Raw genomic sequence first — 14,722 nt, forward strand, 5'->3', positions numbered from 1 at the left:
CAGCATCCATTCTATTTTAAGTGGCCTAGAAACTAAATTTCATCATTTGAATATAAATTTACATTGCATGTCATTGCCGTTTTAAACTGTAGAGAATTTTAAGACTAACCTTTTTTTGCTAGTTGAGTCTGTTTTGAAAAAATATTTTGACCGTTAGAACAGTCTTTACCTTTAGGGAATTGGTGTATTTAATTCCTTTCATAGTATTTTTGGGTTGAAATTTCATTCTTCTCAGAAAATGTTAATTCTTTTGGCATAAAATACACACATGATATATTTACTTTAGCAGACCAGATAAATTACTTTATATTTTTATTTCTGCAGTGGTAAAAAATGTTGGCTCTGTACTAATGTATCATTTGACAAGAATTCAAATTTACAATCAGGTCTGCTTTCTTCTAGTCATCCTTTAGTCTTAGTTGAGATTTAAGCATAGCTTTTTCCTTGCACTCTTTTTTAGGAAATATTCGCTAGGTTGTACCACCACAATGTTTGTAAGTTGTATATATATGCATATGTGGATATTTACTGTTTTTAGTAGCAAAACAAATTGATGTGTTTTCTGCTTTTCCATTATTGGTGAAAAGCATATCATGAGGGAACAGAGTGACTGGTTATTGCAGAAGGATATGAGTCATCAGCAGGATTTGTCAGCAAATTGGGAAGGATATGATGGAGAAACAATAGATTCTAGTGACATTCTTCTTCTTTCCACATGTGTGGTTACAAACAAGTTTCCTTTTGGTGATTGGTTTAACTTAAAATAATTTAGATCTTTTTGGATACAAAGCACTTCAAATTTAAGTCATAAACTATACTTTGAATTGTTTTTCTTTTCATTTTAAAAAAAATATATTTTCATTGATTTCAGAGAGGGAGGGAGAGGGAGAGAGAGATAGAAACATCCATGATGAGAGAGAATCATTGATTGGCTGCTTCCTGCATGACCCCTACTGGGGATTGAGCCTGCAGCCCAGGCATGTGCCCTTGACTGGAATTGAACCTGGGACCCCTTTAGTCTGCAGGCTGACTATCCACTGAGCCAAACCAGCTAGGGCTGAATTGTTTTTCTAGTGAGATGCGATCTTCATTTGGAGGTCATCAACAAGTAGAATCCTATATAATAAAGAGCTAATATGCTAATTAGACCGAACAGCAGAACAAAAAATCTGGATAACCTTCCGGATGAAGCTGGGGCTGCAAGGGCTGAGCCCCTTCTTGCATGAATTTCGTGCATTGGGTCTCTAGTTTAGTTAATAAATTCATCTGTTTACAAGGGAGAAGAATTTATCAGGTAGGATTTAATAAGTTGAGAGATTCTTTGTGAAACTTGTTGGTAATTATGGAGTTGCTCAGTAGATCAGAAATGCCCAACAATATGACAATACAGTTTGACTCTTGAACAACATGGGTTTGAACTGCCCAGATCCACTTACACACGGACTTTTAAAAATAAATGCCTCACTCTGGCCTGGTGGCTCAGTTGGTCGGAGCATTGTCCCTACACCAAAAGGTTGTGGATTTGATTGCCTGTCAGGGCACATACCTAGGTTCTTGGTTTGATCCCTGGTCATGGAACATAATGGGAGGCAGCCAGTTGATGTTTCTCTCACATCAATGTTTCTCTCTCTCAAAAAAAATCAAAAAAGCATATCCTTAGGTGAGGATTAAAATAATAATAATAAATAATAATAATAATAAATAAATGCCTCTACTGTTTTTGATTCATTGTTGGGAGTCTACAGATGCAGAGGGCTGACTATGCGTTGATCTACATTTTATAAGGGGGACTTGAGCATCGAGGATTTTGATATCCGTAGCGGTGGGAGGGCTGGAACCAATCCCCCTCGGATACCGAGGGGCAACTTAAGTTTTGGGGAGCCAAAAGTTATATACAGATTTTCAACTGCATGTATATGTATGTATGTATGTATGTGTGTGTGTGTGTGTGTGTGTGTGTTGGGTGGGGGGGTATGTGCCTCTAGCTCCTTGTTGTTCAAGGGTCAACTGTGTTTGTTTTCTCTCAGGGAGCAAAGAGTTTTTTCCTGACTACTATTATACTTTTAATTTCCTAAGAGCTTTTATTGCATCTGAACTGATCTGAAATTCTCAGCATGGTCAAGTCCTCACCAGAGATATGTAACCAGAGACTTGGGTCCTTTCCTAAGTTATACTATGTCCCCTTCCCTGTTTCTACCAATCTTGTCATAAAAGTTTTACCTTTCCTCAGAAGTTTTAATCCTACTTCATTCTACTCACACTCACTTTGTGTCTTCTAAGTATGTAGTATCAGTATGAAATTTTAATGCCCATCATAAAATATTTTTCATCCACATTGATTGTTTTAGGATCTTGATTCTGGATGTTTGTATGGTATGCGCATAGAACTCCACAAATATTTGTGAGATTGGATGTGCTGCATTTTAGTATCATTCGGAGGTGGTATGTTGCCTCTCATCTCAGTAAGTATTTGTAGGGAGAGGACAAAAAGATTAAATTTTGCAGTAAATTTTTTTTTGCATTCTTTAAGTGGGAAGAGAAGGGGCATTCATGTTGAAAATGAACTAAGATAGTGAGCAAAGGATAATAGCCCCTTGACATGGCATTATAGAGTATTCCACCATTTTTGCTTTACATTAACATATAAGGTAAAACAACTGTATAGTTTTTAAAGATTGTGAATGTTGTGCTTTACGAAAATAAACATCAAGCTATTATTGAGCAAATAATGGGTAGACAGTATATTTTAAAAGGCTACTAGCAGCTCCAAATAGAATGATTTAGGTTCTTGCCTATTTATCTTGTACTATACTCAGTACACAGCGAGATGGCTGTGAAGTATAATGTGATTTATAAGAAGTAAATTTAGGAGAGGAAGTGAAGTGTAATTTACCCGGTTTTAGGGGAAATTTGAACCAAAATACCCTAACAGCAGACAAATTTCTGGGGCTTAAACAAAAGAATTTGTGCTGACAAGATGTTATTTGTAATGTTTTTTATTTCATATCCTGACATAAAGAGCTTCCTTCCCCCCCTTTTGGTGGTAGATACTTGAACAGGACCAATACATTTTACAAAATAGGGAAATGAAAGAATTAAGCTGACCCATAAACTGCTAAGTTCCGAAACATTTTAAATAATGCTAACAATAGCCTGGAAGTTTTTGCTTTGCATGCTGCTCCTGTGCTGTAGGTTATTTTGAAAGGTGATTCAAATAACCTTTAACCAAGTATCTATTTTGCAACCTCAGGGAACTTGCAGCTGTTATAGTCATTCAAACCGTCCTAATATAGGTCAGAAAACATTTCAAAGTGGTGTTGACATGGTGAATTCAGGAGTCCTTTTGAATTTGCTTTATTACAGTTGCATTAAAAAATTTTTTGCATTGAAGTTTAGAATCTCAAATACATTTTTTTATTAAAGAATTGATTCAGTGGTTTTTAGGATAATGTATGTATAGTGATGTTGGAAACTGAGATGATTAAGACCTAAATTGTTCTCTAAGACAGTTACATAGCCTTTTGAGATTGAAGACAGAAAGATGGAAGGAAAGAAGAAAACAGACATTAGGATTTAATTTTATGAGAATGCAGCTGAGTTTGAGATAATTTGTATTGTACAAAGGAGGTTTACCGCAGTTGCTTAGGAAAAGAATGTGCTTAAACTTAATAATAAAGAAGCTTGAGAGTCTTAAAATAACTAAAGTCTATGGAGAGGATACCATGATACCTTTGTCTGGAAATGAATATAATCAATTCAATCTGAAGAACTTAATTTTTAGAAGATTCACTGAAAACAGTAAGATTAATGCCCAATACTAGGATTGTGCTGTTGAGATTTTTAATGTTATTACTGGTATTCAAATATATTTTTAGGAAATGAAAACTGGCTATAGTGCTATTACCTCCATTTAAATTTATTAATGAAATGAAAAAGAACAATTTGGACAAGAGATTTATCTGGAGAATTGTTAATCTTTAAAAGAACAATGGAGTACAAAATTGAAAAGTATTTTCAAGTGTAGCATGAAAATATTTAATGCAATTTTTGTCTTATAGTTATTCGTTGAGGTAGGAGTTACTAGAAAAGGACAACTACTTCTAATCACCAGGGTACATACAAACTTGAAAACCACTCCCTTTTCATTTGAGTGGGAACAGGGCCCGCAAGACCTCAGTAAATAACTGTCACTGTTCTCAGAAGCAGGTGTGGTTGTTGGTTAATTGCTTTCCTTTTCTCTGAGTGGTTCTGAAATGTTAAGATATTTTCTCACCATCAAGGTCATACTTGCTTTTTATAGAACTGATTATTGATTACTGTACTGGAGGTTGATTCTCAAGTTCCCTCCTTAAATGAGGAAGTAGAACAGTGGGAATAACCAAAGGAGTAACTATGAAACTTTTTTTTTTTTTTTTTTTTTAGCAGTGAAGAAGCATCTTGCTTTTTTTTTTTTTTTTAGCTTGTTTACATATATTTTGGACCCTAATTTGTGTAGAATTTAATAAATACCTCTTTCTTTATCAACTTTCATGACTAGTCAGTGGGGCAGGAGAACTAACATTAATTTGAATTGTCTAAGTTCAAGGATCCACATGTATTCAATTTTAGTTTGATAACGCAACAGTAGAGGGATGAAGAAAGATAAGTAGCACAGAGAATAGAGCTCTTGTTTCTACAGGGCTCTGATGAATTGGGAGTAGGATATGAGAGATATGAGTAAAATTTCATCTTGAGCCCAGTTAACTAGACATTGAGTGTTTAATTAGCAAAATTGAATTCTTTTTAGTTTACAAGTCTTAAGATATTTTTTTCTCTCAAATGGTCAAAATGAAATAAGTAGATACAGTAATACTTCACAGAAGAATTTCCTTACTTTTCTTCCATGATGGTTGGTGAAGATTTTATAATCTATTGTAGAATAGTTTCTGAATGTTGAGAGGGATTTATGAGTTCTTACAGTTGCTTAGAGCTGTGACTCTTTTTTTCAGACTCCATATCCAGTCTATAGACAAATCTTGAAATTGATCGCTTTTTATGTTTTGTATTTCTACTACCTTGGTCCAAGCCATCATAAACCATCATTATCTTTTTCCTGGATTATAGCACAGGCTCCTGTCTGATCTCCCTGCTTCCACCCTTATTACTTATATATAATCTGTCTCCACATAGCAGCTAGAGTGAGACTTTTTTAAAAAATATATATTTTATTGATTTTTTACAGAGAGGAAGGGAGAGGGATAGAAAGCTAGAAACATTGATAAGAGAGAAACATTGATCAGCTGCCTCCCGCACACTCCCTACTGGGGACGTGCCCGCAACCAAGGTACATGCCCTTGACTGGAAATGAACACCCCCCCCCCCCCCCCCCCCCCCAGTCGGCAGGTCGACGCTCTATCCACAGAGCCAAACCAGCCACGGCTAGAGTGAGACTTTTAAGCATAAAATGTCACTCTTGCTTGAAAACTTCTCATCTTTTCCAAATAAAAGCCAAACATTGGCCTATAGGTCCTCTTTTACTTCTCTGACCCTATTTACTCCCTTGCCTTCTTTGCTCTGGTAACACTGGCCCCCCTTGCTGTTCTAAGAACACTGCAAGGCCCCATCTCTTAACCTTTGCAACAGCTAATCCCTCTGCCTAGAATGCTCCCTCAAATATCTATTTGGCTCACAACCCCAGGTCTTGGATAAAATGTCATTTTTTTTTTCAGTGAGGACTTGCCTGATAGCCTTATTTAGAATTGGAGGCACTGCAGATTCCCCTGCTTTGCCTTTTTTTCCATAGCAGTGGCATATTTTATTTGTCTTTTTCTGCCTACAAAAATATAAGACCCATCCTGACAGTTTTTGTTTGTTTACTGCTCTTGCTTGAGTATGTGCCATATAGTATAGTGTTCAATAGATATTTGAATTAATAAATTCTTTTTTTTAATGATGTACAAACAACAAACTTCTATTGAGGGCTTTTAAAAAATTATTGATTTGAGAGAGAGAGAGAAAGAGAAACATTGATTTATTTCATTTATTTACACATTTACCAGTTGATTTTTAAAAAAAATTATTTTGTTTTCAACATCTTTTTTTTTTTTTTTTAATTCTCACCTGAGGGCATTTTTAGAGAGAGGGAAGGACAGAAATACCGATGTGAGAGAAACATTGATTGGTTGCCTGGAGCCTGTAACTGAGGTATGTGCCCTTGACTGGAATCGAATCCGGGACCCTTCAGTCCTCAGGCTGATCCTCTATCCACTGAGCCAAACCGGCTAGGGCAATAAATTCTTAACTAGCCAAATTGCAAGGAAAAAATGTCTAACTTCAGAGAATGATTTTCTTTTTCTTTTTCTGTTGACAAATTAGTCATACTTTAAGGGAAGTGCAGGTGTCTTTGTTAAAGTGAAATAAATTTGCTTTAGGAAAAAATTGTTGCAAGGTTTTAGTCTTATATACAGTATTATACTTTCATGTTGCCTGTTTGTAGAAACTAAACTAACTCAAATTTGCATGACTTCCTGTAGAATTTCTGGTTAAGAAAAATAACATAGTAAGTGTATGCTTATTTGTTTGTCAGACCTTTGCTTTTAGATTTTATTTTCTTAATAAATGCTTTATTGTGCATTTATTTTATGTGCTGTTTTAATTTGGTTGTCTACTGGCATAACCCAATAAGTTAGAGCAGTGGTTCTCAACCTTCCTAATGCCGCGACCCTTTAATATAGTTCCTCATGTGGTAACCCCCAATTTCATTGTTATAAATTGAACATAATTAAAGCATAGTGATTAATCACAAAAACAATATGTAATTATATATGTGTTTTCCTATGGTCTTAGACGACCCCTGTGAAAGGGTCGTTCGACCCCCCCGCCCCCACCAAAGGGGTCGCGACCCACAGGTTGAGAACCGCTGAGTTAGAGGGTTTACTGTATCATTTGCTTTAATTTGGAAATAGAGGTGATTTCTCAGTGGATAGCTTGATGTAAGTGGATTGACAGGATTTTTAAAAGGCTGCCCTGTAAGTTAGGGTCACTTAAATGGGGTTGATTTTGTAAAGTTCCTTCATGCCCTTGAATTCTCTATTTTTATATTTTAACTTAGAATTACAATTGCCAAAGCAGGACCTGAATTTTACTCAATAATTTAGTATCTTTAACAAAGAAGAACACTGTCTTTCTAGACTTTTATGGAGGTATAGGCCTGCCGGGAACAGAGGGACTAGCCCTCTCGAGGCTCTTTGTAATCCCATGGCTATAGCACTGTTAACAATGTATTAGATTGTACATCATTGTAAGTCTTTTATCACCCTAGAATAAAAAAAAAAATTAAGGTAACATGTACATGGAAAAAGATTGAAAACAGTTCAAAAGGCATATATTATGATAAAGTAAATCATGCTCCCAGGCAACCATTGTTACCTCTTATCTTTGTAATTTTCCAGGTAGTTCATGGATATGGAAGCATATATGATACTCACAAATATTTCTGTATACACTGTTACAGACCTTGCTCTTTTTACTTATTAGTGTCTCTTAGCCATCTTTCCATAGCAGTGCATATAAATCTATTTTATTCTTTTTGACCTCTGCATAGTTTCCATTTTATGAATGTGCCATGATTAAATGATGGATATTGTATTAAATACTGTAGTAAAACCTTGATATAATGGACTAATTTGGGTGAACAGGTGTCCCTTAAAGCTGAAAATCCGTTATATAATAAAGTAGGTTTTCCGAATGCATTATGTTAGAAAATTTACAAATTAGTTAGTTTACCTGTTTTTACTTATGTAGACATGTTTATGTAATTAAAATTAGGTACGTATGAAAAGTTTAATTTCACAGAAAAGTTTCCTTTGTGTATTACAGTAATTTTAATCTATACTGAATAGATCTAGTAAATGCGTACATTTATCAGTCACCACAAGCATTTTGCACACGGCTGGCTTAGTATATTTGCTGCAAAAAGTCACACCATGCAGCAACAGAACCAATTACCACGAGAGATATGGTGTGATCATGTGCTAGTCACTCACTGAACATTGTTTACGAGCAGTGAGCCTTGGATTTGAATATGTAGACTGTAGTTGTAGATATGTAATATTTATGTCACTGAAATTATTACCACAGTGTTTTTTCCAACACATGACCTATTGTTAAAATTTGTTAAAAATAATAATGAACTAATAAAAAAACAACCTGTTAATCTTCTATAATAATAAAAGCATAATATGCTAATTAGACCAGATAGCCAAACGACCTTCCGGACAAAGCCTGGGCTGCGAGGGCTGAGCCCCTTCCATGAATTTTGTGCATCAGGTCTTTAGTTTAATTATAAGCACATCTTGTTTACAAGCATTTTGAAATTAACAAGGTGTTAATTTTACATATGACGTCCGGGCTGGAAATTTTGTTTGTTGATTCCGAAGTCCATTAAATTGAGGTCAGCAAAATCGAGGGCTTACTGTATTTCATACATTTTAGTTTTTGATTCTCATCTAGGTCAATATTGGCAGTAGAGGATTGATCTTAGACATTTAAACTCTAGCAACCTCAGTTCTTGAACTTAATTTGTTCTAGAAGGTTCAAAAACCAAAGCATTTTTTCCCATTAGAAATCATGTACATTGAATTAATCTGTTCCAGACCACAAATGATGCCCTGTTTTCACCTTATATACAGTACATGTTTAATGTACTACTTAATCTATAAATAAACACTTCAAAGACAAAAAGGACATGAAATAAAAATTTAACAAAAAGGAAATGAAATGTATAGTAAAAAATTAAAATTTAATGACAATAATAAGCAGCAACAAAAGCAAAAAAACACAAAAATATTCACAGAACAATTTCCTGAGATGTTAACAGTGGTAAACTGACTCATGCTCTAGAATTCTTTCCTTGTTTGTCACCTAAGAGTCAGGTGATTAATCATACAGGTATAAAGGGTTTTCGGGTTGAGAAGTGAATTGTTCAAGATGGGAGACGTTTGAGAATTGAGGTTTGACTTGTGTTATTCACTTACTGTTATTGGCAGTGCACTCTCTTAGCTTGGTAGGCCCCTGCTTGCTTGCTGTTCTTCTAAGCCCCCTCCTTCTTCTTCTTTCTTTGTTCTCTTTCTTCCTTCCCTTCTTTAATTTAAAAGAATTGTTTGGCACAGACCATCCTTTCTAATCTTTCAGTGAAGTTCTGTTATTTTTTTTGTTAAAAACGGAAATGTCCCAAATGCAACATTTTATTTTTAAAAATATATTTTATTGATTTTTTACAGAGAGGAAGGGAGAGAGAGAGTTAGAAACATAGATGAGAGAGAAACATTGATCAGCTGCCTCCTGCACACCTCCTACTGGGGATGTGCCCGCAACCAAGGTACATGCCCTTGACCAGAATCGAACCCGGGACCCTTCAGCCCGCAGGCTTATGCTTTATCCACTGAGCCAAACCGGCCAGGGCCCAAATGCAACATTTTAAAAGTTAGGTTCCATAAAAGTAAAGGGTGAAGAGAATATTTAGATGCTTATTTGAATTTGGCCACTATTATTTGTCAAGTAAACCAACCTCTTGCCCTAGCTGGTTTGTTCAGTGGTTAGAGTGCCAGCCAGTGGACTGATGGATCCCAGTTTTGATTTTGGTCAAGGGAACATACCTTGGTTGCATGCTGATTCCCGTGGGAGGCAACCAATGGATATGTCTCTCTCTCACTGATGTTTCTTTCCTCCCTTCCACTCTCTCTAAAAATCATTGGAAAAAATATCCTCCAGTGAGGATTAACAACAACAAAAACAGCCTCTTCCATCACCTGGTAAATTAAAGCAATAATCAATTTTTACTTAAGTAGATAGAGCAGAATTAATGCCAGAGAGAGAATTTTAGAAGGTTTTTCTGTAAGGAGTACAGGTGCTGAGTTTATGCGACAATACTTTCCAGCTGCGGTATGCTTATGATTTTTTACAGACTGTTTACTTTGTATTCTTATGCATGTCAGAGGAGTGAACATTAGTTATCTGAATTGACAGGTGCAAGAACATTTAACTGTTGATGTGTAGTTGAACTCTTGTGGATGGGGGAAGGAGCAGAAGCTTGCTTTTTTCATGTATTTGTTAACTTTGATAGAGCATACTGTTTCATTTGGCAGAAATTATTTTGCTGGGGATCTCAGTATGGTGTTAAGAATTGAAAATCTAATAATTAATTATCATTATCCCTGGAAGTGGTCCTTCCAAAATGAGTTTGGGAGGAATAAGATGGGATAAAGTTTGCTCTGTTTGCTGAGCAGACAAACCCTGGAGACTAGGTAGAAAACCTAATGCTAGAGCTGTAACTTTTAAGCCTGGACATCACTACAATGCAGGTCTTTCAGTGCCTTTATTCAGCTGACACAAATTAGCTGTGATAACATCATTAAACCAAGGGGATTCAAACAGGTTAGAATTTCCTTGTGTTTTGCTCTGCACTGCATACAAACCATTGTTCGTTGAGTAGTTACCTTATTAATCTTTTCTCCCCTTATTATAAGGTCACAGAGTTGCAGATGAACATCCAAACAAATATTTGAAAAGTTACACTTACATGAAAAAGAGTATGACTTAAATATGTGGGTACCTCCATTAGACAAAATTGAAGGAAAAATAAATAGGGAGTTAGTAGACCTGGGCTATTGTCTTTGATCTGCCTGTCATTTTGACTTCTCTTAAGCCCAAACATCATGTTTTTTGTTTGTTTGTTTTGTTTTTTAAGGTCAGAGTAATTGATTCCTTGTTTCTTCCAGCTTTAAAATTCCTTGACTGTACAAGGAGTACTCTATATGAAATGTGTAATCTAAGGTGGCTGTGTTTTGGAGTTACAGCTAGAATTATGAGTTAGGAAGAGTGTTGCCCTGGCTAGTTTTGCTCGGTGGTTACAGCATCAGCCTGAAGACTGAAGGGTTGGATCCCACGCCTCGGGCATGTGCGGGAGGCAACAATTATGTGTTGCTCTCATGTTGATTCTCTCTCTCTCACTCTTTCTCTCTCCCCCCACCTCCAACCCCCTCCCCCTCCTCCTTCCTTCCACTCTGTCTGAAAATCAATGGAAAAATATCCTTGGGTGAGGATTTAAAAAAGAAAAAAGAAGGGAAGAGTGTAGATGTATATTTTCTTAGTTTGAGTGTAGAAGTTTTGTGTATTTACTGTAGTGGGTAACTCATTCTGTTGAGTTATTGATGTTCATAGAATGCCATTTTGAATTATCTGTCATTCATATTTCAGGAATGTTTTAGTTTTGTGCGTGTCCATGGTGATAACATCACAAGTATGTAACTTACAAAATAAAATGCCCTAAGAATATCATAAAAAGAAGACTGAGGATAGATGAATAGGCTTGAATTAATCTATATTTCAGTTTCTTCCTGAAAATGGTTCTGTAGTCATTATCTTTTATGTCTTTTTCTGTTTGATCACAATTATCTTTTTTAGGGACTTCTAAATAAGCATTTATTGGAGGCTTAAGAAAGAGGCAAGTGAAAGGACTTGACTTTGTCCCTATTTCCAGAGGAAGTTATGATTATGTTGACATTTGGACTGAGCCAGCTATAAAGATTACTGTGTTTCATAGCAGTGGCCTAAAATAATATTAAAATTCTGCCACTTCTTTTTCTTGCCTTGTTTTTGGTAGGGATTAATACATATTTGGGCAGGAGAATGCTGTGTGAATTGAACATTAAATGCATTTGTATTTTAGAGGTGTGATATGAGAAATAATAAAAAGGTAAACTGGACTAGAAAATGAGAGGATGGGATTTACACATTGGTTGAGTCAGCTGACATTACGGTACACTGGAAAAAACATGGAACTAACAGAAGACTTGGTTTAGAATTTGGGCTCAACTAATTCATTTACCTTAGACAAGTCACTTCACTTTTCTGATCCTCTTTCCTCATTCCTCATAGGACGTAACAACTACTCAAAGTTGTGAGGAAAAGAAGTTAATTTTTTTCAGGAAGTGCTTTATGGAATAGTATCCTAATTGGGGTCAAATGCATATATTTTAGATAGAAATAATTAAATCCTCAAAGTGGAGCTTTGGTAAATATTCTCTATCCATTTATAGATTTATCTTATTTGAAACAAAGAATGTATGTGGAAGACTTTACCATCAAAACAGAAAAAGGAGATCCTTGTAAACTTTATGAAGAGTCCATGGAGGGAAGATTGCTTTAAGGATCCTTAAATCATTTAAAAATGACTTGTGGTCTTGGCCAGTGTGGCTCCGTTGAGTGTTGTCCCATGCACTAAAAGGTCACGGGTTCGATTCCTGGCCAGGGCACATGCCTGGGTTGTGGCTCAATCCCCAGTAGGTGGCGAGTTAAAAATAATATTTTTTAAGAAAATATTTCAATTGATTTTTATAGAGGAAGGGAGAGGGAAATAGAAACATCAATGTGAGAGCAAAGCATTGATTGGCTGCCTCCTGCGTGCTCCCTATTGGGGATCAGGGAATGAGCCTGCAACCTGGGCATGTGCCCTGACAGAAATCAGACCGGTGACCTTTCAGTGCACAGGATGATGCCCAAGCAACTGAGCTACACTGGCCAGGGCTAAAAGTAATCTTGTTAGCACAGAAACTTTGCTTCTTGGATTGTGTTTTGAAAAAAGAAAGACAAGCTTGACTTGAATCTCTAGCTTTTAAAACTCTTGGTATATACTTTTATCCTATTCTTTATAGATGGCAATAATTTAGAATTGGTGACTTTTCAGATGTCTTCAGGCTCATAAAGAATGTGTTCTTGACTTTGAGCATTGTGTTTATGAATGCTATCAACCTCCAGTTCATTTTACTTATGCTTTTCTCTTCCAGGTTTTTCGTTGGAATATACGTTGCACATTTATGGCGATTCTGAGTGTGAGGGCAGACTTCTGCCAGGCTCAGCACAGCGTTTTTGCTGACAAGTGAGCTTGGGGGGTTCTATGTGCCATAATTAATATTGCCTTGAAGACTCTGGACACCGAGACTGGCCTCAGAAATAGTTGGCTTTTTTTTTTTTTTATTGCAAGCATATTTCTTTTAATGACTCCAGTAAAATTAAGCATCAAGTAAACAAAAGTGGAAAGTAATCTACACTTTTAACTTGTCTCACTAGTGCCTAAATGTAGTAAAGGCTGCTTAAGTTTTGAATGTAGTTGGATGTTTTTGGAGTCCGAAGGTATCCATCTGCAGACATTGAGGCCCAAGTTGAATTTGGATTCAAGTGGATTCTGAATACTTCTGCTTATCTTGAAGAGAGAAGCTACTTAAAGAATAAACACATTGAATAGAGAAAACACTGATAATAGGCATTTTAGTGGTCTTTTTAATGTTTTCTGCTGTGAAACATTTCAAGATATATTGATTTTTTTTTTGTTTTCATTTTCCCCATCACACTCACTCACACACGCACGCTCACACTTTTTATTTGCCATAATGAACCGTCCAGCCCCTGTGGAGATCTCCTATGAGAACATGCGTTTTCTGATTACTCACAACCCTACCAATGCTACCCTCAACAAGTTCACAGAGGTAAGATTATACTATGGTGTACTTTTTGGATTGATATATAGGTAAAATCCCATTAAAATTAACACCATTATAAAGAAATCTCTTATCACAAAGCCATTTATTTCCGTGATTGGCATATGATGGTCATCCTACCAGTCTTTTTTTTTTTTTTAAGTCTGTTAGATTAATTATAACAGATTTTTAAAAGAACATTTATGGAATTTGGGGGGACCTTAGAAAGTATCTAGTACTATGTTTTTTCTTATATCTTTTCTACATTATTAGTTCTCTGATTATACCTTCAATAATAAAAATAATTAACATTTACTGGACACTTTCTACCCAGCATTATAATAAGCAATTTCATACAGTACTATTATTATCTCTCTCTTACAGATGAGGAAACTGAAATTCAGAGCAATTTAGTAATTTGCCTGAAGGCACACAGTACATAGTAGAACTGTCTCTGACACTAAAACCTATGTCTACCTCAAATATTCTAACCACTTTTGTTGAAAAGCTACCCCAGAACTACTTGCAATAGTAGCCATTATATACAAGGGTTCAGAAACTTAGGGGAAGGAAAGGTATTATAGGTAGCATTTTTGTCAGATCCTTCATTTTTTCTATTATTAGTGGAAAGCATGTACTTTACTCAAATATGAGTAAGCTTTTTAATCATTCCCTGGTGGTTCAGTCTCAATGTGATTTCTATTGATGTATTTTATGGAATAGACTTAGAGAGCTGAATGAACTTTTAGGGATTCTAAGTCCATCCCTCTCATTTTTCAAATGGCAAAACTAGGTTCAAAAAAGGTTTTGACTTGCTTAAGGCCACAAATATTTACCATGAAAAATTCTACCATAACCTTCCAATGAATGGCTACTATGAAGTTCATTTCAAAGGGATTTTATTTGTATTTTGAAACTTATTAAAATTACTGACTTAGTTATAATACTTATCAACTTTCCTGAACATACTTTATAAGAAAGCCTTTTTGTGAAAAATAAAATCCTTTAGCAATTAAAATAACTCTTTAGATAACCAAACATGATATCACTGTTCCTGCTTATTTATACTTAATAAGTCCTAAGCTCCTTAACTTTGTGTGCACAGTGTACAAGTTGATTCTAGGCTTGTGTCCTTAGGTTGATCAGTCACCTTTAAGCCTGGCTGAATTATGTGATACTATTTTCAGCCTGTGGATTCCTTGGCCATA

The 14,722-nt window shown here is 35.7% G+C and overlaps 1 protein-coding gene across 4 annotated transcripts in view; it reads left to right on the forward strand.

Annotated features, from left to right (window-relative positions):
* Positions 1-14,722, forward strand: part of PTP4A2 (protein tyrosine phosphatase 4A2) — a 32,502-nt gene that overhangs the window by 5,864 nt on the left and 11,916 nt on the right. For all 4 annotated transcript variants that reach the window (XM_059690392.1, XM_059690388.1, XM_059690391.1 and 1 more), the window contains exon 2: positions 12,825-13,523. In XM_059690392.1, coding sequence (XP_059546375.1) covers positions 13,428-13,523 — 96 coding nt within the window. In that variant the 5' untranslated portion in view covers positions 12,825-13,427. The remainder of the gene's footprint in view (positions 1-12,824; positions 13,524-14,722) is intronic.

The sequence above is a fragment of the Myotis daubentonii genome, chromosome 3, assembly GCF_963259705.1.
Source record: "Myotis daubentonii chromosome 3, mMyoDau2.1, whole genome shotgun sequence".
In the NCBI taxonomy this organism is placed as follows: Eukaryota; Metazoa; Chordata; class Mammalia; order Chiroptera; family Vespertilionidae; genus Myotis; species Myotis daubentonii.